The sequence below is a fragment of the Strix uralensis genome, chromosome 27 (assembly GCF_047716275.1).
Source record: "Strix uralensis isolate ZFMK-TIS-50842 chromosome 27, bStrUra1, whole genome shotgun sequence".
Taxonomy (NCBI): domain Eukaryota; kingdom Metazoa; phylum Chordata; class Aves; order Strigiformes; family Strigidae; genus Strix; species Strix uralensis.
The window spans coordinates 2,793,562-2,815,647 of NC_133998.1; the positions used below are offsets into that span (position 1 = coordinate 2,793,562).

Sequence of the window (22,086 nt, forward strand, 5' to 3'; positions counted from 1 at the left end):
GCTCACAGGAGGGGTGCTCAGGCACGGCGCTCTATTTTCCAGGCCCGTGAGGCAAGGGGACAACACGGGGGTGGACGCCGTCTGCACCTACAGGAAGGAGCCCGCCGCCCCGCCCTTGGACAGGGTGGGCCTTTACCGCGAAGTGACCAACAAGACCAGGGGCACCACGCAGCTGGGCCCTTACCGCCTGGACAGGGACAGCCTCTACGTCAATGGTGACCGATGCTGCCCTCGCTGCCTCCTAGGCTGTCCTGGGGCAGCCTTGCCCACCCTGCCCCGTCCCCACCGCCAGCTCATGACCCTCTCTCCCTCTCTCTCTCTCTCTCTCTTCCCAGGTTACAACGAACAGCCAGTGCTGCCCGGTGAGTCCCTTGCAGGAGCGGGCTGGGCTCAGACGGCACCAAGTGCCTCGCGGGGGGCTTCTCCCGGGCAGAGGCGGCTGCGGGACAGGGCTCCTGATGCCTGGGAGAAGCAGGGAGCCTGCCAGCCTTCCTCACCGACATGAGGGCTGCAAAAGAGGGATGGCTGGCAGGAGACCTCAGCCTCTGTCCACCCAGAGAGAGCCTTAACAGCCTGGCTCATGCACCCCGTCACTTCCCATCTGTGCTTCTTGCAGCTCCCACACACCCACCAACGACCGCTGCAGCCCTCCAGCGTTTCACCATCAACTTCACCATCACCAACCTCCCCCACAGTTCCGACCTGGCGACTCCCAACTCGGCAAAGTTCAACACTACACGGAGAGTCATGGTCACCTTGGTAAGCGGCCCACCACACAGCAATGGCCATGCTCCGGTAGCCCCTTCGACTTGGGGGGAGCGCAGGGAGGTGGCCGGGGCTTAACCGTGAACCTTCTCTCCTCGGCAGCTTGACCGCCTTCTGAAGGAAAGCAGCATTGGCCCCGCTTTCCTCGGGTGTGAAACAACAGCCTTCAGGTACGGGTCGTGCTCAGGTTTCCCTTTGCAGGCCCCACGACCCAACGACGGGGCCCGTCACGCTCCCGTGCCCTGCTGCCGCCTACACTAAGGCTGGAGGACCTTCTCCCAGACACCCTCCTGCCTCAGGGCCCCCTCCTTATGCCCGCCTGCCTTAGGGCCTCCCCTCGCTGCCTGCCCTCTCGCCTCAGGGCACGGACAGCTAGCCCCAAGACGACTCTCAAGTCCTGCCTGGCCCCGTGTTTCCCCAGCAGACCCAGGGCATTAGTGCAGGCGGGAGAGCAGTAGCCGGGCATCGTGCACGCACGCGCTGGGAAGGCCCAGCTTGTCTTCCCGTGCACGGACGGCTACCGAAGCCCCAAGGCCTGGCCTTGCAGCGCCAGGGCTCACAGGAGGGGTGCTCAGGCACGGCGCTCTATTTTCCAGGCCCGTGAGGCAAGGGGACAACACGGGGGTGGACGCCGTCTGCACCTACAGGAAGGAGCCCGCCGCCCCGCCCTTGGACAGGGTGGGCCTTTACCGCGAAGTGACCAACAAGACCAGGGGCACCACGCAGCTGGGCCCTTACCGCCTGGACAGGGACAGCCTCTACGTCAATGGTGACCGATGCTGCCCTCGCTGCCTCCTAGGCTGTCCTGGGGCAGCCTTGCCCACCCTGCCCCGTCCCCACCGCCAGCTCATGACCCTCTCTCCCTCTCTCTCTCTCTCTCTCTTCCCAGGTTACAACGAACAGCCAGTGCTGCCCGGTGAGTCCCTTGCAGGAGTGGGCTGGGCTCAGACGGCACCAAGTGCCTCGCGGGGGGCTTCTCCCGGGCAGAGGCGGCTGCGGGACAGGGCTCCTGATGCCTGGGAGAAGCAGGGAGCCTGCCAGCCTTCCTCACCGACATGAGGGCTGCAAAAGAGGGATGGCTGGCAGGAGACCTCAGCCTCTGTCCACCCAGAGAGAGCCTTAACAGCCTGGCTCATGCACCCCGTCACTTCCCATCTGTGCTTCTTGCAGCTCCCACACACCCACCAACGACCGCTGCAGCCCTCCAGCGTTTCACCATCAACTTCACCATCACCAACCTCCCCCACAGTTCCGACCTGGCGACTCCCAACTCGGCAAAGTTCAACACTACACGGAGAGTCATGGTCACCTTGGTAAGCGGCCCACCACACAGCAATGGCCATGCTCCGGTAGCCCCTTCGACTTGGGGGGAGCGCAGGGAGGTGGCCGGGGCTTAACCGTGAACCTTCTCTCCTCGGCAGCTTGACCGCCTTCTGAAGGAAAGCAGCATTGGCCCCGCTTTCCTCGGGTGTGAAACAACAGCCTTCAGGTACGGGTCGTGCTCAGGTTTCCCTTTGCAGGCCCCACGACCCAACGACGGGGCCCGTCACGCTCCCGTGCCCTGCTGCCGCCTACACTAAGGCTGGAGGACCTTCTCCCAGACACCCCCCTGCCTCAGGGCCCCCTCCTTATGCCCGCCTGCCTTAGGGCCTCCCCTCGCTGCCTGCCCTCTCGCCTCAGGGCACGGACAGCTAGCCCCAAGACGACTCTCAAGTCCTGCCTGGCCCCGTGTTTCCCCAGCAGACCCAGGGCATTAGTGCAGGCGGGAGAGCAGTAGCCGGGCATCGTGCACGCACGCGCTGGGAAGGCTCAGCTTGTCTTCCCGTGCACGGACGGCTACCGAAGCCCCAAGGCCTGGCCTTGCAGCGCCAGGGCTCACAGGAGGGGTGCTCAGGCACGGCGCTCTATTTTCCAGGCCCGTGAGGCAAGGGGACAACACGGGGGTGGACGCCGTCTGCACCTACAGGAAGGAGCCCGCCGCCCCGCCCTTGGACAGGGTGGGCCTTTACCGCGAAGTGACCAACAAGACCAGGGGCACCACGCAGCTGGGCCCTTACCGCCTGGACAGGGACAGCCTCTACGTCAATGGTGACCGATGCTGCCCTCGCTGCCTCCTAGGCTGTCCCGGGGCAGCCTTGCCCACCCTGCCCCGTCCCCACCGCCAGCTCATGACCCTCTCTCCCTCTCTCTCTCTCTCTCTCTTCCCAGGTTACAACGAACAGCCAGTGCTGCCCGGTGAGTCCCTTGCAGGAGCGGGCTGGGCTCAGACGGCACCAAGTGCCTCGCGGGGGGCTTCTCCCGGGCAGAGGCGGCTGCGGGACAGGGCTCCTGATGCCTGGGAGAAGCAGGGAGCCTGCCAGCCTTCCTCACCGACATGAGGGCTGCAAAAGAGGGATGGCTGGCAGGAGACCTCAGCCTCTGTCCACCCAGAGAGAGCCTTAACAGCCTGGCTCATGCACCCCGTCACTTCCCATCTGTGCTTCTTGCAGCTCCCACACACCCACCAACGACCGCTGCAGCCCTCCAGCGTTTCACCATCAACTTCACCATCACCAACCTCCCCCACAGTTCCGACCTGGCGACTCCCAACTCGGCAAAGTTCAACACTACACGGAGAGTCATGGTCACCTTGGTAAGCGGCCCACCACACAGCAATGGCCATGCTCCGGTAGCCCCTTCGACTTGGGGGGAGCGCAGGGAGGTGGCCGGGGCTTAACCGTGAACCTTCTCTCCTCGGCAGCTTGACCGCCTTCTGAAGGAAAGCAGCATTGGCCCCGCTTTCCTCGGGTGTGAAACAACAGCCTTCAGGTACGGGTCGTGCTCAGGTTTCCCTTTGCAGGCCCCACGACCCAACGACGGGGCCCGTCACGCTCCCGTGCCCTGCTGCCGCCTACACTAAGGCTGGAGGACCTTCTCCCAGACACCCCCCTGCCTCAGGGCCCCCTCCTTATGCCCGCCTGCCTTAGGGCCTCCCCTCGCTGCCTGCCCTCTCGCCTCAGGGCACGGACAGCTAGCCCCAAGACGACTCTCAAGTCCTGCCTGGCCCCGTGTTTCCCCAGCAGACCCAGGGCATTAGTGCAGGCGGGAGAGCAGTAGCCGGGCATCGTGCACGCACGCGCTGGGAAGGCTCAGCTTGTCTTCCCGTGCACGGACGGCTACCGAAGCCCCAAGGCCTGGCCTTGCAGCGCCAGGGCTCACAGGAGGGGTGCTCAGGCACGGCGCTCTATTTTCCAGGCCCGTGAGGCAAGGGGACAACACGGGGGTGGACGCCGTCTGCACCTACAGGAAGGAGCCCGCCGCCCCGCCCTTGGACAGGGTGGGCCTTTACCGCGAAGTGACCAACAAGACCAGGGGCACCACGCAGCTGGGCCCTTACCGCCTGGACAGGGACAGCCTCTACGTCAATGGTGACCGATGCTGCCCTCGCTGCCTCCTCGGCTGTCCCGGGGCAGCCTTGCCCACCCTGCCCCGTCCCCACCGCCAGCTCATGACCCTCTCTCCCTCTCTCTCTCTCTCTCTCTTCCCAGGTTACAACGAACAGCCAGTGCTGCCCGGTGAGTCCCTTGCAGGAGCGGGCTGGGCTCAGACGGCACCAAGTGCCTCGCGGGGGGCTTCTCCCGGGCAGAGGCGGCTGCGGGACAGGGCTCCTGATGCCTGGGAGAAGCAGGGAGCCTGCCAGCCTTCCTCACCGACATGAGGGCTGCAAAAGAGGGATGGCTGGCAGGAGACCTCAGCCTCTGTCCACCCAGAGAGAGCCTTAACAGCCTGGCTCATGCACCCCGTCACTTCCCATCTGTGCTTCTTGCAGCTCCCACACACCCACCAACGACCGCTGCAGCCCTCCAGCGTTTCACCATCAACTTCACCATCACCAACCTCCCCCACAGTTCCGACCTGGCGACTCCCAACTCGGCAAAGTTCAACACTACACGGAGAGTCATGGTCACCTTGGTAAGCGGCCCACCACACAGCAATGGCCATGCTCCGGTAGCCCCTTCGACTTGGGGGGAGCGCAGGGAGGTGGCCGGGGCTTAACCGTGAACCTTCTCTCCTCGGCAGCTTGACCGCCTTCTGAAGGAAAGCAGCATTGGCCCCGCTTTCCTCGGGTGTGAAACAACAGCCTTCAGGTACGGGTCGTGCTCAGGTTTCCCTTTGCAGGCCCCACGACCCAACGACGGGGCCCGTCACGCTCCCGTGCCCTGCTGCCGCCTACACTAAGGCTGGAGGACCTTCTCCCAGACACCCTCCTGCCTCAGGGCCCCCTCCTTATGCCCGCCTGCCTTAGGGCCTCCCCTCGCTGCCTGCCCTCTCGCCTCAGGGCACGGACAGCTAGCCCCAAGACGACTCTCAAGTCCTGCCTGGCCCCGTGTTTCCCCAGCAGACCCAGGGCATTAGTGCAGGCGGGAGAGCAGTAGCCGGGCATCGTGCACGCACGCGCTGGGAAGGCCCAGCTTGTCTTCCCGTGCATGGACGGCTACCGAAGCCCCAAGGCCTGGCCTTGCAGCGCCAGGGCTCACAGGAGGGGTGCTCAGGCACGGCGCTCTATTTTCCAGGCCCGTGAGGCAAGGGGACAACACGGGGGTGGACGCCGTCTGCACCTACAGGAAGGAGCCCGCCGCCCCGCCCTTGGACAGGGTGGGCCTTTACCGCGAAGTGACCAACAAGACCAGGGGCACCACGCAGCTGGGCCCTTACCGCCTGGACAGGGACAGCCTCTACGTCAATGGTGACCGATGCTGCCCTCGCTGCCTCCTCGGCTGTCCCGGGGCAGCCTTGCCCACCCTGCCCCGTCCCCACCGCCAGCTCATGACCCTCTCTCCCTCTCTCTCTCTCTCTCTCTTCCCAGGTTACAACGAACAGCCAGTGCTGCCCGGTGAGTCCCTTGCAGGAGCGGGCTGGGCTCAGACGGCACCAAGTGCCTCGCGGGGGGCTTCTCCCGGGCAGAGGCGGCTGCGGGACAGGGCTCCTGATGCCTGGGAGAAGCAGGGAGCCTGCCAGCCTTCCTCACCGACATGAGGGCTGCAAAAGAGGGATGGCTGGCAGGAGACCTCAGCCTCTGTCCACCCAGAGAGAGCCTTAACAGCCTGGCTCATGCACCCCGTCACTTCCCATCTGTGCTTCTTGCAGCTCCCACACACCCACCAACGACCGCTGCAGCCCTCCAGCGTTTCACCATCAACTTCACCATCACCAACCTCCCCCACAGTTCCGACCTGGCGACTCCCAACTCGGCAAAGTTCAACACTACACGGAGAGTCATGGTCACCTTGGTAAGCGGCCCACCACACAGCAATGGCCATGCTCCGGTAGCCCCTTCGACTTGGGGGGAGCGCAGGGAGGTGGCCGGGGCTTAACCGTGAACCTTCTCTCCTCGGCAGCTTGACCGCCTTCTGAAGGAAAGCAGCATTGGCCCCGCTTTCCTCGGGTGTGAAACAACAGCCTTCAGGTACGGGTCGTGCTCAGGTTTCCCTTTGCAGGCCCCACGACCCAACGACGGGGCCCGTCACGCTCCCGTGCCCTGCTGCCGCCTACACTAAGGCTGGAGGACCTTCTCCCAGACACCCTCCTGCCTCAGGGCCCCCTCCTTATGCCCGCCTGCCTTAGGGCCTCCCCTCGCTGCCTGCCCTCTCGCCTCAGGGCACGGACAGCTAGCCCCAAGACGACTCTCAAGTCCTGCCTGGCCCCGTGTTTCCCCAGCAGACCCAGGGCATTAGTGCAGGCGGGAGAGCAGTAGCCGGGCATCGTGCACGCACGCGCTGGGAAGGCCCAGCTTGTCTTCCCGTGCACGGACGGCTACCGAAGCCCCAAGGCCTGGCCTTGCAGCGCCAGGGCTCACAGGAGGGGTGCTCAGGCACGGCGCTCTATTTTCCAGGCCCGTGAGGCAAGGGGACAACACGGGGGTGGACGCCGTCTGCACCTACAGGAAGGAGCCCGCCGCCCCGCCCTTGGACAGGGTGGGCCTTTACCGCGAAGTGACCAACAAGACCAGGGGCACCACGCAGCTGGGCCCTTACCGCCTGGACAGGGACAGCCTCTACGTCAATGGTGACCGATGCTGCCCTCGCTGCCTCCTAGGCTGTCCTGGGGCAGCCTTGCCCACCCTGCCCCGTCCCCACCGCCAGCTCATGACCCTCTCTCCCTCTCTCTCTCTCTCTCTCTTCCCAGGTTACAACGAACAGCAAGTGCTGCCCGGTGAGTCCCTTGCAGGAGCGGGCTGGGCTCAGACGGCACCAAGTGCCTCGCGGGGGGCTTCTCCCGGGCAGAGGCGGCTGCGGGACAGGGCTCCTGATGCCTGGGAGAAGCAGGGAGCCTGCCAGCCTTCCTCACCGACATGAGGGCTGCAAAAGAGGGATGGCTGGCAGGAGACCTCAGCCTCTGTCCACCCAGAGAGAACCTTAACAGCCTGGCTCATGCACCCCGTCACTTCCCATCTGTGCTTCTTGCAGCTCCCACACACCCACCAACGACCGCTGCAGCCCTCCAGCGTTTCACCATCAACTTCACCATCACCAACCTCCCCCACAGTTCCGACCTGGCGACTCCCAACTCGGCAAAGTTCAACACTACACGGAGAGTCATGGTCACCTTGGTAAGCGGCCCACCACACAGCAATGGCCATGCTCCGGTAGCCCCTTCGACTTGGGGGGAGCGCAGGGAGGTGGCCGGGGCTTAACCGTGAACCTTCTCTCCTCGGCAGCTTGACCGCCTTCTGAAGGAAAGCAGCATTGGCCCCGCTTTCCTCGGGTGTGAAACAACAGCCTTCAGGTACGGGTCGTGCTCAGGTTTCCCTTTGCAGGCCCCACGACCCAACGACGGGGCCCGTCACGCTCCCGTGCCCTGCTGCCGCCTACACTAAGGCTGGAGGACCTTCTCCCAGACACCCCCCTGCCTCAGGGCCCCCTCCTTATGCCCGCCTGCCTTAGGGCCTCCCCTCGCTGCCTGCCCTCTCGCCTCAGGGCACGGACAGCTAGCCCCAAGACGACTCTCAAGTCCTGCCTGGCCCCGTGTTTCCCCAGCAGACCCAGGGCATTAGTGCAGGCGGGAGAGCAGTAGCCGGGCATCGTGCACGCACGCGCTGGGAAGGCTCAGCTTGTCTTCCCGTGCACGGACGGCTACCGAAGCCCCAAGGCCTGGCCTTGCAGCGCCAGGGCTCACAGGAGGGGTGCTCAGGCACGGCGCTCTATTTTCCAGGCCCGTGAGGCAAGGGGACAACACGGGGGTGGACGCCGTCTGCACCTACAGGAAGGAGCCCGCTGCCCCGCCCTTGGACAGGGTGGGCCTTTACCGCGAAGTGACCAACAAGACCAGGGGCACCACGCAGCTGGGCCCTTACCGCCTGGACAGGGACAGCCTCTACGTCAATGGTGACCGATGCTGCCCTCGCTGCCTCCTCGGCTGTCCCGGGGCAGCCTTGCCCACCCTGCCCCGTCCCCACCGCCAGCTCATGACCCTCTCTCCCTCTCTCTCTCTCTCTCTCTTCCCAGGTTACAACGAACAGCCAGTGCTGCCCGGTGAGTCCCTTGCAGGAGCGGGCTGGGCTCAGACGGCACCAAGTGCCTCGCGGGGGGCTTCTCCCGGGCAGAGGCGGCTGCGGGACAGGGCTCCTGATGCCTGGGAGAAGCAGGGAGCCTGCCAGCCTTCCTCACCGACATGAGGGCTGCAAAAGAGGGATGGCTGGCAGGAGACCTCAGCCTCTGTCCACCCAGAGAGAGCCTTAACAGCCTGGCTCATGCACCCCGTCACTTCCCATCTGTGCTTCTTGCAGCTCCCACACACCCACCAACGACCGCTGCAGCCCTCCAGCGTTTCACCATCAACTTCACCATCACCAACCTCCCCCACAGTTCCGACCTGGCGACTCCCAACTCGGCAAAGTTCAACACTACACGGAGAGTCATGGTCACCTTGGTAAGCGGCCCACCACACAGCAATGGCCATGCTCCGGTAGCCCCTTCGACTTGGGGGGAGCGCAGGGAGGTGGCCGGGGCTTAACCGTGAACCTTCTCTCCTCGGCAGCTTGACCGCCTTCTGAAGGAAAGCAGCATTGGCCCCGCTTTCCTCGGGTGTGAAACAACAGCCTTCAGGTACGGGTCGTGCTCAGGTTTCCCTTTGCAGGCCCCACGACCCAACGACGGGGCCCGTCACGCTCCCGTGCCCTGCTGCCGCCTACACTAAGGCTGGAGGACCTTCTCCCAGACACCCCCCTGCCTCAGGGCCCCCTCCTTATGCCCGCCTGCCTTAGGGCCTCCCCTCGCTGCCTGCCCTCTCGCCTCAGGGCACGGACAGCTAGCCCCAAGACGACTCTCAAGTCCTGCCTGGCCCCGTGTTTCCCCAGCAGACCCAGGGCATTAGTGCAGGCGGGAGAGCAGTAGCCGGGCATCGTGCACGCACGCGCTGGGAAGGCCCAGCTTGTCTTCCCGTGCACGGACGGCTACCGAAGCCCCAAGGCCTGGCCTTGCAGCGCCAGGGCTCACAGGAGGGGTGCTCAGGCACGGCGCTCTATTTTCCAGGCCCGTGAGGCAAGGGGACAACACGGGGGTGGACGCCGTCTGCACCTACAGGAAGGAGCCCGCCGCCCCGCCCTTGGACAGGGTGGGCCTTTACCGCGAAGTGACCAACAAGACCAGGGGCACCACGCAGCTGGGCCCTTACCGCCTGGACAGGGACAGCCTCTACGTCAATGGTGACCGATGCTGCCCTCGCTGCCTCCTCGGTTGTCCCGGGGCAGCCTTGCCCACCCTGCCCCGTCCCCACCGCCAGCTCATGACCCTCTCTCCCTCTCTCTCTCTCTCTCTCTTCCCAGGTTACAACGAACAGCCAGTGCTGCCCGGTGAGTCCCTTGCAGGAGCGGGCTGGGCTCAGACGGCACCAAGTGCCTCGCGGGGGGCTTCTCCCAGGCAGAGGCGGCTGCGGGACAGGGCTCCTGATGCCTGGGAGAAGCAGGGAGCCTGCCAGCCTTCCTCACCGACATGAGGGCTGCAAAAGAGGGATGGCTGGCAGGAGACCTCAGCCTCTGTCCACCCAGAGAGAGCCTTAACAGCCTGGCTCATGCACCCCGTCACTTCCCATCTGTGCTTCTTGCAGCTCCCACACACCCACCAACGACCGCTGCAGCCCTCCAGCGTTTCACCATCAACTTCACCATCACCAACCTCCCCCACAGTTCCGACCTGGCGACTCCCAACTCGGCAAAGTTCAACACTACACGGAGAGTCATGGTCACCTTGGTAAGCGGCCCACCACACAGCAATGGCCATGCTCCGGTAGCCCCTTCGACTTGGGGGGAGCGCAGGGAGGTGGCCGGGGCTTAACCGTGAACCTTCTCTCCTCGGCAGCTTGACCGCCTTCTGAAGGAAAGCAGCATTGGCCCCGCTTTCCTCGGGTGTGAAACAACAGCCTTCAGGTACGGGTCGTGCTCAGGTTTCCCTTTGCAGGCCCCACGACCCAACGACGGGGCCCGTCACGCTCCCGTGCCCTGCTGCCGCCTACACTAAGGCTGGAGGACCTTCTCCCAGACACTCCCCTGCCTCAGGGCCCCCTCCTTATGCCCGCCTGCCTTAGGGCCTCCCCTCGCTGCCTGCCCTCTCGCCTCAGGGCACGGACAGCTAGCCCCAAGACGACTCTCAAGTCCTGCCTGGCCCCGTGTTTCCCCAGCAGACCCAGGGCATTAGTGCAGGCGGGAGAGCAGTAGCCGGGCATCGTGCACGCACGCGCTGGGAAGGCCCAGCTTGTCTTCCCGTGCACGGACGGCTACCGAAGCCCCAAGGCCTGGCCTTGCAGCGCCAGGGCTCACAGGAGGGGTGCTCAGGCACGGCGCTCTATTTTCCAGGCCCGTGAGGCAAGGGGACAACACGGGGGTGGACGCCGTCTGCACCTACAGGAAGGAGCCCGCCGCCCCGCCCTTGGACAGGGTGGGCCTTTACCGCGAAGTGACCAACAAGACCAGGGGCACCACGCAGCTGGGCCCTTACCGCCTGGACAGGGACAGCCTCTACGTCAATGGTGACCGATGCTGCCCTCGCTGCCTCCTCGGCTGTCCCGGGGCAGCCTTGCCCACCCTGCCCCATCCCCACTGCCAGCTCATGACCCTCTCTCCCTCTCTCTCTCTCTCTCTCTTCCCAGGTTACAATGAACAGCCAGTGCTGCCCGGTGAGTCCCTTGCAGGAGCGGGCTGGGCTCAGACGGCACCAAGTGCCTCGCGGGGGACTTCTCCTGGGCAGAGGCGGCTTGGGGACAGGGAGTTATTCCCACTAATTGGAATTAACTACTAAGCACCTTTGGGATCAATGTCTCATGACATATTTTAATTAGTTTAGGATTTCATAGGAAGTCAGAAGAGATCTGTTTCCAGGTGCACCGAATTGCACTGCTGGAAGGCTGGAGGGTAATTGATGTTGACATGCAGTTCAGTCTTTTCCAACAGGAACACAACAAGTGAAAAGAATCTGAGGTTTAACAAAGGTAGACTATCAGGCCGGTATGATTAAAGGACATCAGGTTTTGTACACTCCAGGATAAAAGGGGAGATGGAGTTAACCTCAGCTCCTCATCTGAAGTGGTCAGGTACCTGTTTACAGCCTGCTCAGCTGTGACTGGCCTTCTCTAGGCATCTGGATGAGCTGGAGAGCCCTCATCTGCTCCACAGCTGTATGCTACGCTGTTGCTGGCATCATCATCCCATACTGATCTGTTATGTATAGTGCCCCTCCATTCCAACTGATAAGAGTTTCTTTATCTCTGGCTTTAGCAGGTTTATGAGTATTTCTTTTCTCTTTGCAACAAATTTTGTGCTTTTATTGCAGCAGCAGCTCCATCTACTCCTCTTGCAAGAGAGGGGCATTTCACAGTGAACTTCACTGTGACCAACCTCCTTTACACACCAGCATTAGGAAATCCAAATTCTAAAAAGTTCATTGCTACAAAAAAAACTCTGACATACTTGGTGAGTGTCAGTCAGGTTCCTCTTGTATCTATGTTCTTGTTGGTTTTATTATTTATTCACTGTGACTTATCAACTGTTTTTTTTTTCTTGGCAGCTTGATCGTGTGCTCAAGAACAGCAGCATTAGTCCTGCTTACGCTGGATGTGCAGTGGTGGTACTAAGGTAGGCACATCCTAGAAGTGTTATAGAAGACAAGGGCAATTCAAATTTTGGCTGACAATAGGATTATGCAGAAATCTTTCCTTTCATGTAATCCCTTACTGATTTTGTTTCCTCCTAGCCTGGTAGAACCTGTAAAATTCTAGAGTGCTGAGTAGAATTACACCTCCTTTATGATCCCTTGTGATGGGGTGGTTACTACATAATTTCTTCTGATTATGCTTGCATTGATTTCACACCAATTTTGCATTTCATTTAGATCATAAGAGTGCTGTTCCAATTGTATAAAACAGCATAATACAAAATTTCCAGAATCTGAGGGCCTTCTTTCATGTAATAACATTGTTTCACAGTATTTTAAGGAGAAATCCAATTTCATGGTAGCATGCAAGCAAATTCAAACAAATGCACAGAAGTGCCACTCAGCCCTGTAAACATGTGTGTGATTTTTCAGGTCTGTGAAGAACAGAGAGGGCACTGCCATGGATGCAGTCTGCACATACAGCACCACTGCTACCACCTCTGAATTTGACCGAATCAAGGTTTATCGTGAGTTCAGCAAGATGACAGCCAGCTGCACTGAGCTAGGACCCTACAGGCTGGATGCAGAAAGTTTTTATGTTAATGGTAAGTGGCTGAGCTGATGTCAGGAGGGAATCCTCTCCTGACTGCTGATTTGATATTAGGAGGAACTGAGTTACTACATAACTACAGAATCAATAAAATGTGGAGAGAGAGCAAGAGCAAATGCTAACCAAAGCAGAGAGGCCACTGTCACTCAGCCTTTGCACCTTGTTATTGCTTTGAACGAAGTAACTTAACCAAATACAGCATAGGTCATTCTCCAGAAAATTTAAGGATTGACCTCTCATGGTGCACTATGGAACGTGTTCCCCTGCAGAGGAACAGCGCTAGAACTGGACACCACTTGACAAAAGTCATACTTAAATTGTCAATGTAGAAGTTAAATTGGACTAAGGGAATGGATAAATTCCCTCTCAACATCCCAAGGGATGGGACAATTCTGTGCACTGATCTCTAATAAAAGTATAAATGTGTATTTATGCCTAGAGAGTCATAAAATCAGTCTTTTGTAGTAAATGTGTGCACAGGATCTCTCAGACAAAAAGAATTCAAGTTCTATATTCTACTGTGTGCCAGACCTGCCAAACTCTAAACCAGTTTCTCAGATACTGTCCTTTTTTTTCCCCCGCACAGGTTATAATGAACTGCAGCCTGAACTATGTAAGTACCTTTAAATAGAAACTGAAAGAGCAAGAAGATTTTGCTAGTTAGCAATAACCAAAAAAGAAGGTTGGACTAACCAACCAAGAGCACTGCTACACTTATAAAACAGTGTTAAGAGAATTTGGGTGCCTGTTAAGGAGCTGCAGTTGCTATAACCCTGAAGCCAACTAGAATATCTGAGAATTTTTCTTACAGTGTTTCCTCTAGGGATGATGATCATAAACTGTATTTTCAAGCAATAATTTGCCTTGCTCATTACAGCTGTCGATCAAAGTACACAACCTCTGACGCCATCACTAAGGAACTTCACACTGAATTTCACTATAACCAACCTCCAGTTCACTGCAGATCTGGTGATGCCAAATTCTAAAAAATTCAAGTCAACAGAAAAAGTCATGTACCATTACGTAAGTCTGGCAAATGATGCCCTGCTTGGGCACAGTACTTTTAATATCTCTAATCTCTTACCTTTGCCATGACGTTTTACTTAAATATTATTATTAAATTTCTAGGTTGACACTTTACTCCAGAAAAGCAGCATCGGCCCTGCTTATGTTGGCTGCAAAGTAATGGCATTCAGGTAAGAGCCATGTCTGGGAAACGTCTGCATTACCTGCTTCTTTGAAAGTTGCTTCCCATTTCTCAGCATTTAACACATCTCTGAGTGGTTTTTTTATATCGTGGTAATGTCTCTGAGTGGTTTTCTTATCTACCTCTTTGGTCATATACTAAAATTTAAGAGGGACTTCTCAATAATGCTAAAACATCCTAAAACAATGTCTCGTTTCTTAGGTCAAAGAAGGACAGGGATGACACGGGAGTAGATGCCATCTGCAGCTACAGAGAGGAGCCTTCAGGTCCCCAGTTCAACAGAGTGGTAGTTTACCATGAGCTGAGCAATATGACAAATGGTATCACCAAGCTGGGACACTACAGCCTTGACAGCCGGAGCCTCTACGTTAATGGTAATGAGACCACCTCGAGGCATTAGGCTTTACGTTGACACAGACTACTTTGAAATGAGAATGAAGAGGATTAAACACACCTCTCAAACCAGCTAACAAAAAGTAGAGGGCAAAGAACTGCCAGAGTCATTAAGTTAAAACAGTCATGAATTTAGTAGCCATGATCCTGAATCTTCTGTAATAAAAAACACGTGTTTAGTCCTGCTGAGACATTCTTGGACTATTTTCCTAATAATTGTCCATTGTTTTTCAGATTACAACGAACTGCATGGTCTGTCATGTAAGTATATTTAAAAACAGATATACGTTAAAGCTACTCAAAGACATAAGTTGATTTTGTTTCCCCCTGATTTGGCAGTGCTTGGAAGATTGCAAAGTATCTTAAGTGTGTGATCATGTTAATATGTTTTTCTGCTCTAAATGTAAAGACAAATAATAACAGTACTATGTCTTATAAAGATCCTGTTCTTATCTTATCTGTGTAATTTTTGTTCTCACAGTGGTGAAGCCAACCACCACACAAAGCCCAGGACCAGTAACAGAGCAATTCACACTGAACTTCACAATAACCAACCTCAGATTCACAACAGACCTAGGGACACCAAATTCTGCTAGATTCAATTCTACTGAGAAAATAATGCAACATTATGTAAGCCAAAGTCACATTGCTTTTCACTGAAATCACCCAGTATTTGGGGTTCCCCATACTCACAAAGACCTTCCCTTTTCAGTTTGCTGCCCTGTTTCGGAAGAGCAGCATTGGCCCCTATTTCACTGGCTGCAAAGTAACAGGATTCAGGTGAGCAATATAGCTGAAAGATTAACTTTGAGCTTTAGCAAACGGATTTCATTATGTTTGACTGGCACTTTAATAACAGTTCTTTTCCTTTTTCAAGAAGTCCGTATCATTATAATAAAGCTTCTATGCACTTTTGTATGGTCCTTATCTTACAAAGCCTTTTTCTTTGTAATACCATATCTCAGTAATTTCTGCAGTTCTGAGAACTGTGGACAGATTTTAATAGTTTAGGGGGGTTTTTAATCACATCAGAAAAAAACAGATTTTTGGAATAACTAACAGAAGCTTCATGATATTCAATTCCTCAGGTCAGTGAAGAATAGGGATAACACGGGAGTAGACACCATCTGCAGCTATGGAAATGGCTCCCAAGTGCCCAAGTTTGACCAAGCTAAGGTTTACCAAGAACTAAGGAGCATGACCAACAGCATCACCAAATTAGGAATCTATAACCTGGACAGCAAGAGCCTCTATATCAATGGTAAGTGCTTGATTTTCTCATTCCTCCAGGCACTAGAGCAGTCTGGGATCACCTCAGGACTTAGGGACCATTTCAATATTAAAAAAAAAAAAAAAAAAAAGCTGACCTTAAGGAGAAGGTGGTCCCACTGGAGTTTACTGCATAATTTATGTGCATAAGATTAAGCGAATGCTTCCAAGAACATTTTCACGTAGACATTTTTGAAGATTTTCATTTCTGTATTACTTTGAAGAGTGACTTAATTTTAGTCTTGACCTCAGTCATTCACCTGCATATGAACATTTTTACCTGATTTCTATTCCACCAGTATTTCATTTAAACAGTGTCACATACATTTTCTCACTGTAGCCTTCACTATTATAAAAGCACATTGTTCTGCTTAAAGCAGCAGGTTGTTTGTTTAATAGATTCACACCCTCGGGGACTGGTTCTGATGATTCATTCCCAAGTCATCCATTTAATCATCTCCTCTTCTCTTTCATTCTCTTAAGTGTATAGTTCTCTTACATAATGTTTCTCTTGCATTTCCTTTTCAGGTTACAACAAACCACTTGAGAGATCATGTAAGTGTTTTGCCAAGCTCATTCCATGGAAAGCTATCAAAGGATTGGTGCACTCAGAAAATAAGAGGGGAAGAGATTCTTCAGAATAGCCTTGAAGTGTGCTAAGATTGGGAATGTCTTTGAAAGTGAAGATAGCTTTTTTAATAGTAAGATCATAATCCTTCTCCTCTTTGATTATAGCTCTGAGCATAACTACTGCACCAAGCCCAACATTCAGGCATTTCACACTTAATTTCACCTTGACCAACCTCCAGCACACTCCAGATCTGGATGCAACTGGTTCCCAAAAATTCATTTCCACAGCAAAAGTTATCAACCATTATGTAAGTCTGGCTCTGGTTCTGCCCATTTTGTGTTATGGTGGTGATCTTAATCTGCCTGCATTAAATGCAGGACATGCTTTCAAGTTCTCGGTTATTTTTTTTTTTTCCACAGATTGACCCTCTTTTCAAAAGAAGCAGCATAAGCTCTGCCTACACAGGATGTAAAGTTATGAGATTTAGGTAAGATTCCTGAAAGTGCAATTAACCATTTCTTTATCTGCTCTTACACACCTTAAATTTGCATGTTATCATAATTGTTCTGATGCCAGAAAACAGAAGCCAGTGACACCTCCCTGTCCGTTCATGATCTTCTTGCTGGTAAATTCATTTTGGTATCTAAATGTCATTTCCACAGTTCTTGAGAATCTGCTGAAAGATGTAGGAGCCCAGCTGCACTGATAGCCTGTCATTCCTAGTCATTCAAATTACACAGGATGTTCTGTAAGCATTAGCAGTGTCCTAAAGAACGTGTCTGACATTTTTACTTAGGTCTGGGAGAGACAGGGGTGACACAGGCGTAGATGCTGTCTGCAGCTACAAAAACAACATCAGCCTCGCCACATTTGACAGAAAAAAGGTTTATCATGAGCTGAGCATCATGACAAATGATGTCACCAAACTAGGGCACTACAGCCTAGAGAAGAACAGCCTGTATGTCGATGGTAAGTGTCCATGAACAGTATCAAGGTATGACTTTGGGATCACTTGGAGATCACTCCTCATTCTTCCACTCCACTGGGAATTGAGCACTCATGAACTTCCCCGTTGGTCTGTTGGTATTCTGTAGGTTTTGACTCTATGCTAAAACAAATCCAGCATGATATTGCCATTCTAGGAGCATTTCCATTCTTTAAATCATACAAATTCCTGGAGAATTTCATTGTTACATTATATAATGTAAACAGGGGCATACCTATATTGCTTTGTGGTATGTGTAGATCTAATGTAAAAATAAATTAACTCTACCATTTTTATTTAGGTTTCCCCCTCACAGACTCAGCTATCACCAGAAAGCCTATCTTGACTGAAGCTCCAGCCAAATTGGGCTACAGATTGAGCTTTAAAATAGTCAATGAAAATCTAACTAACCCAGACTCTCAGTCTCCAGAATACAAAGCAGCAGTGGAAAGCATCAGTAACAAGGTAATGCAGTTCAAATGCCACCATGTCTGCACTGGTCAATTTTTGCAACAACTGCTGTAGATTTATGTCTTAATTTAAAAAAAAAAAAAAAAAAATCAACATTTGGGAACAAAAATTTCTAGTCTAAAAGATGAGATTGTCCTTTGAATCACTTTTGATTTTGTTATATTACATGTGGTCTTTAAAAATTATCTCCAGCCAAAGACATGCACTACAAAAGGCAAGAGGTTTAGGTCATCTGTTGAATGCAGCCACTCGGCATTTCAGTCCATCTCTAGAAGTGTACACAGATCTCTGCCAGCTCAGAGGTCAGCACATCATAATTCATTGCTGAGAATGCAACACGTTCTCTTCAGCACCAATCCACCAACATATCAACCCAGTAAAGCCCTAATTGGGTAGGTTTTGATTTTTAGATGAAGCCATAACATTCCATACTTTGAGTTCTGAGTCTGTGCTGCCTGTGAAATGTGGATCAAGATGACAGCTGTCAGTCAGCAGATTGTGCTGTTTATCACTGGCAGCTTGCTCAGATAAGACAAGAAAGGCTTGCCAAGCTGGAAGTCAGACTTCATCACCAGAAGGCATATTCTGAAGTAAAAACCAACTCCCCTGAAATCCAACTAGGGAAAAAAAAAAAAAAAGTCTGGTGTTTCTCCAAAGTTAGAAGCCCTCCTGCTGCCCTGAAGCATCTACTAGGAGTCCCAGAACTCATTAATATTTAACATGACATTTTTATTTCAGATGAATCAACTGTACCATCAGAGCAACCTGCGAGACCAGTTCCTGAACTGCAGTATCACAAGGCTGAGGTCTGTGATAACAATCTGATTTTGTTTGAAAGGCTGCCACACCCTGGCACCATTCCCCAATGGCCAAGTGACATTGTCGTCTGCAGAATTCCTCCTCTCCATTCTCATGTTGGAAATGGTTTAGTTTATGCCCTAAGAGGTCATTTCTAGGTTCCCCAGAATTCATCAGTTTGAATTTTTTCTGACTTGGTATGGACCGACATTTTTCTCAGTCTCAGTCAGGATTTCTGTAAGGCACTCTTAGGTCTCTGAATATCCCAGTAATTACTCATTGCCATCCTCTTAATGAGGACTGATGGTGACCCTGCAACCTCTGCACTCCTCCTCTTGACTTGGACTCCACGGGGCTTTAAATGTGGGCTTCAGGTATAGCTGTAGTGTCCTACTCCAGATGAAAAGAGGCTTAGACAAGGGACCCTCACACAGGGTAAAAGCTTTTTTTTTTTTTTAAGTGCTGATCTTTCCCTGTATGCATGCAGCATAACCTAAGATTGCAGAGAGAAGAGGTAGTGGTATTTTATTTACTGTCCCTGTCCAAAGGAAAAGTCCAAAACAGCCTGTTCTACATCTCAATAGCACCACATTAGCTTAAAACACTTAACACTCAGAATAGCAGGAATCCCTCAGGAAACTTTCCCACGTGAAGAAGTTTTATGATCATCAGCCTATTTATCCCAGAACCTCTGTTTCTCTGTCCACAGGACTGGATCCATAGTGGTTGACTGCAAGTGCTTCTTCCAGCCAGAGCCCAGCATCAACCAGGCTGTGGTCGAAAGGGCCTTTCAGGACGGGACTTCCAATGCAACCGGACTGTGGCTGGGAAGCAGTTACCAGCTGCAAGGATTCTCAGTAGACAGTATGCAGAGCTCAAATCACAGCTGCCCAGTTTCCACCCAGATCTTTGCTACGGCATACTCAGAATTCCCCAACTTCTGGTCTATCAGAGGGGATGTGTGTGGAAATAATTCTGTTATCAAGTTGAATCACTGAACTCAGGTCAGACCTGGGCCAGTCCTTTGCCACATTCAGCCTGGCTCAGTGTAGCCCTTTAGTCCTCAGTGGCTTAAGGTGTTACTCAGTATTAAATAATAAGAAAATGAAGTGGTAACTAGTCACCATAACTGCAAGCATTTAGAGATAAACAGACTTTTAGCTTTTTTTCAAATGTACAACTTCCCATGGAAATGAGTAGCCTAGTACATTGCTGAAGGACTGATTGAAAGGGTAGACTGGGAATTTGCGGTCAGACCCTACTGCAACTTAAGTTCTGTTAATCTATTAAGACTTCTTCAAGTTTTCCTAGCTATAAGTCTGCAGGTCATGCTGCTTGAATTTATACTGGCTTCTCTCAATTTCCAGGCTTGGAACTAGCAATTGAGGCAGTAACTTACAAAACACCCCTCAAGTCTGGGAAAGAAACCTTCCGATTAAATTTCAGAATCTCCAACCTTCCCTACTCCCCAGAACTGCAGGACTCCAGGTCACAGGTGTACCAAGTGAACAAAGAGAAAATTGAGAAAGAGGTAAAACTAACAGCACTAGCTTGATTTCCCTGTCCAAATTAAGGATGCATTAAAATTTTCCCAATTTTCCTCAATTGTTTTGCTTCTTCCCATCAGCTTGATGTATTCAGAACTAGCAACCTGAAGGACTACTTCGCTGGCTGTACTCTCGAGAGCTTTGGGTAAGTCCTGCTTCGGAAGTGTTTTCTCTTGAGTCCCAAAAGAGCAGTTAGCAGAAAAGGCATCCAGAGCCTCAGCACGGTGTTTATGCCTCATTGCCAACCTTTGTGCTCTGGATGACACATCGGAGGCACCTTCACTCACTCTCAGTCAGTTTTGCCTTTACCACAAAAGGTTTCTGTCCAAATGAGAGTTGGTTTTGTTTCCATGCTAGCAAAGCTATTTTCATGCATAAACAATTCCAGAGTAAAACAAATAGATTCATTCTCTCATTTAGCTTATTCAAATAAGCTAAAACTCCACTGAACCATATTATCAAAACAATCATTAGAACTGACGAGCCTGAAAACAAAATCTACTTGTGTGTGTCTTCTCCAACACCTCTTTGGAGCAACAAAAAAAGCTGAGCTGATTTACCTCTTAGAAATGCCTTGCCTGGGATTAAACCAGTGGATGGATTTCACAACGCTGCATGAGTTCCCCCCTCATCTAGCATAAACTGCAAAAACTGATCCCGTGCTAATAAAACATTGCTTAGACATCTGCAGACCTGAGCCTGATTCTGAATCCCTCTTCCCTGCCTCTACTCAGCTCTACTTTTTTTTTTCTTTTCTCCCATAATGATGACTCTGGCCATCATCCTCCAGGCCTGTCCGTGGGAAAGCTTATACAAATGTTGCCTCCATCTGCAAATTCACACTGGACCCCTTCTCACGGACTTTACAAAAGCAAGAGGTGTATGAGGAGCTGAAACGCCTGACACAGGGATTCACCAAGCTGGGCCCCAGCTATGAGCTGGAGGAGCAGAGTCTGGTTGTTGAAGGTGAGAGCTCCTGTGGGAATGCTTATTAGCTTTGTTTTAATCACCTCTAGAGCGCTCTCTTTCTCATCTGTCCCACCCTTTATTTCCAGGTTACTCTCCACTCAAGACAGATGAACAGGAGTCTGAAAGATCTGGTAAGTGCTTTTGGGGATGGATTGACCCTACAGCCACTGAATACTTGAACTATAGTAAATTAGCATCACATACCTTGAAACGGAGACTAGACCCATGCAAGAGCCCAGAAATCTAGGATTCTTGGTAGGCTGGCAGCAAACAGCAGTTACCATCAGAGTCAGCCAGCCTGAGGAAAATGGAGGTGAAGGACAGGCAAAAGCAATACAATTTGGGAAGATGTTTTGGAGCTCTGACACCAGTAAATTTTGATAACTGCAGTATTGGCTAAATTCTTCTTCAAACAGGCTGGTGGCAGACCCACTGCCTCCCCCGACACAGTATTTACAAAAAAATCTAGATATGGTGTTGTGGAAATAGCCATAACCCCAGAATTAACGGTAAACAGGAAAAAAAAAGTACTCTGAACTGTTGCTTTTCCATGCACCACAAACATGCTGGCAAAATTAACTACGACTTTTGCTGACACCTTTAGCCCTGTGCCCTCCCCCAAAAGGGTTCATCCAGCAGCTAAGAGAGAACTTTGTCTCTCTGAACATCCCTGAAACCATCTGAGGGGTCTGACACTCACTGAGAGTAGAGTCTGTAGATCCTCAGACCCTCGCTCCATTTTACCAAAGTTTCTGTACATCCCACGTGTCTTGATGTCGCTGGGGCATGTTTGCCCTGTGGCCAGGGAAGGCCAGATGCTGTCTTTCAGCAATTTTGCCTCAGCTATGCACTGTACAGTACTTTCAACTTCGTCAAGATCTCCCTCTCTGTGTCTCATGTACAGGAGTCCAACAAACTGATGTGCTCTTATTTTGCCTTTGCAGAGCTTCAGTTCTGGGCTATTATCCTCATCTGTGTTTTTACCCTGCTTGGCTTCATTCTCCTCCTCTTGTTATGCTTCCTGGTAAGTGGCCCCTTTGCTGTCCTACTCTGACTTGACTCCAGCAGTGCCCAGCCACCTGGGGAGTTGCAGGAGAGGCATTCAGACACATCCACAAGAAGCCCAGTGGTAGCAGTACCAGACACGCATGGTAACAGCAAATGTCATGCCAAATCCTCTTTCAGTTACTGCCAGCTCTTTCAAAGACTTGCGCACACAAGGACGGGGAAGGGTATTTACACTCAGCTAAGCAGATTTCTAGGAGAGGAAGCAGTAGATCCTGAATGAGAGTCCTTTGCAGAGAGAAAAATACAAAACCAAAGGCAAACACCAAGATGACAAGCAGTTTGAGTTAGGGGATCTCCTGCAGCATTTCTT

The 22,086-nt window shown here is 53.1% G+C and overlaps 1 protein-coding gene across 1 annotated transcript in view; it reads left to right on the forward strand.

Annotated features, from left to right (window-relative positions):
* The window catches only part of MUC16 (mucin 16, cell surface associated), a 58,755-nt gene extending 37,363 nt beyond the window's left edge, over nt 1-21,392 (forward strand). The window contains exons 25-82 of the mRNA XM_074851247.1: nt 43-215; nt 336-362; nt 617-759; nt 868-935; nt 1,362-1,534; nt 1,655-1,681; nt 1,936-2,078; nt 2,187-2,254; nt 2,681-2,853; nt 2,974-3,000; nt 3,255-3,397; nt 3,506-3,573; nt 4,000-4,172; nt 4,293-4,319; nt 4,574-4,716; nt 4,825-4,892; nt 5,319-5,491; nt 5,612-5,638; nt 5,893-6,035; nt 6,144-6,211; nt 6,638-6,810; nt 6,931-6,957; nt 7,212-7,354; nt 7,463-7,530; nt 7,957-8,129; nt 8,250-8,276; nt 8,531-8,673; nt 8,782-8,849; nt 9,276-9,448; nt 9,569-9,595; nt 9,850-9,992; nt 10,101-10,168; nt 10,595-10,767; nt 10,888-10,914; nt 11,568-11,707; nt 11,802-11,869; nt 12,321-12,493; nt 13,085-13,111; nt 13,376-13,521; nt 13,627-13,694; nt 13,907-14,098; nt 14,438-14,466; nt 14,580-14,728; nt 14,811-14,878; nt 14,976-15,018; nt 15,161-15,509; nt 15,896-15,922; nt 16,103-16,245; nt 16,358-16,425; nt 16,735-16,907; nt 17,033-17,142; nt 18,133-18,200; nt 18,902-19,056; nt 19,560-19,723; nt 19,820-19,884; nt 20,530-20,705; nt 20,795-20,839; nt 21,334-21,392. Coding sequence (XP_074707348.1) covers nt 43-215; nt 336-362; nt 617-759; nt 868-935; nt 1,362-1,534; nt 1,655-1,681; nt 1,936-2,078; nt 2,187-2,254; nt 2,681-2,853; nt 2,974-3,000; nt 3,255-3,397; nt 3,506-3,573; nt 4,000-4,172; nt 4,293-4,319; nt 4,574-4,716; nt 4,825-4,892; nt 5,319-5,491; nt 5,612-5,638; nt 5,893-6,035; nt 6,144-6,211; nt 6,638-6,810; nt 6,931-6,957; nt 7,212-7,354; nt 7,463-7,530; nt 7,957-8,129; nt 8,250-8,276; nt 8,531-8,673; nt 8,782-8,849; nt 9,276-9,448; nt 9,569-9,595; nt 9,850-9,992; nt 10,101-10,168; nt 10,595-10,767; nt 10,888-10,914; nt 11,568-11,707; nt 11,802-11,869; nt 12,321-12,493; nt 13,085-13,111; nt 13,376-13,521; nt 13,627-13,694; nt 13,907-14,098; nt 14,438-14,466; nt 14,580-14,728; nt 14,811-14,878; nt 14,976-15,018; nt 15,161-15,509; nt 15,896-15,922; nt 16,103-16,245; nt 16,358-16,425; nt 16,735-16,907; nt 17,033-17,142; nt 18,133-18,200; nt 18,902-19,056; nt 19,560-19,723; nt 19,820-19,884; nt 20,530-20,705; nt 20,795-20,839; nt 21,334-21,392 — 6,193 coding nt within the window. The remainder of the gene's footprint in view (nt 1-42; nt 216-335; nt 363-616; nt 760-867; nt 936-1,361; nt 1,535-1,654; nt 1,682-1,935; nt 2,079-2,186; nt 2,255-2,680; nt 2,854-2,973; nt 3,001-3,254; nt 3,398-3,505; nt 3,574-3,999; nt 4,173-4,292; nt 4,320-4,573; nt 4,717-4,824; nt 4,893-5,318; nt 5,492-5,611; nt 5,639-5,892; nt 6,036-6,143; nt 6,212-6,637; nt 6,811-6,930; nt 6,958-7,211; nt 7,355-7,462; nt 7,531-7,956; nt 8,130-8,249; nt 8,277-8,530; nt 8,674-8,781; nt 8,850-9,275; nt 9,449-9,568; nt 9,596-9,849; nt 9,993-10,100; nt 10,169-10,594; nt 10,768-10,887; nt 10,915-11,567; nt 11,708-11,801; nt 11,870-12,320; nt 12,494-13,084; nt 13,112-13,375; nt 13,522-13,626; nt 13,695-13,906; nt 14,099-14,437; nt 14,467-14,579; nt 14,729-14,810; nt 14,879-14,975; nt 15,019-15,160; nt 15,510-15,895; nt 15,923-16,102; nt 16,246-16,357; nt 16,426-16,734; nt 16,908-17,032; nt 17,143-18,132; nt 18,201-18,901; nt 19,057-19,559; nt 19,724-19,819; nt 19,885-20,529; nt 20,706-20,794; nt 20,840-21,333) is intronic.
* Nucleotides 21,393-22,086: the final 694 nt, after the last annotated feature.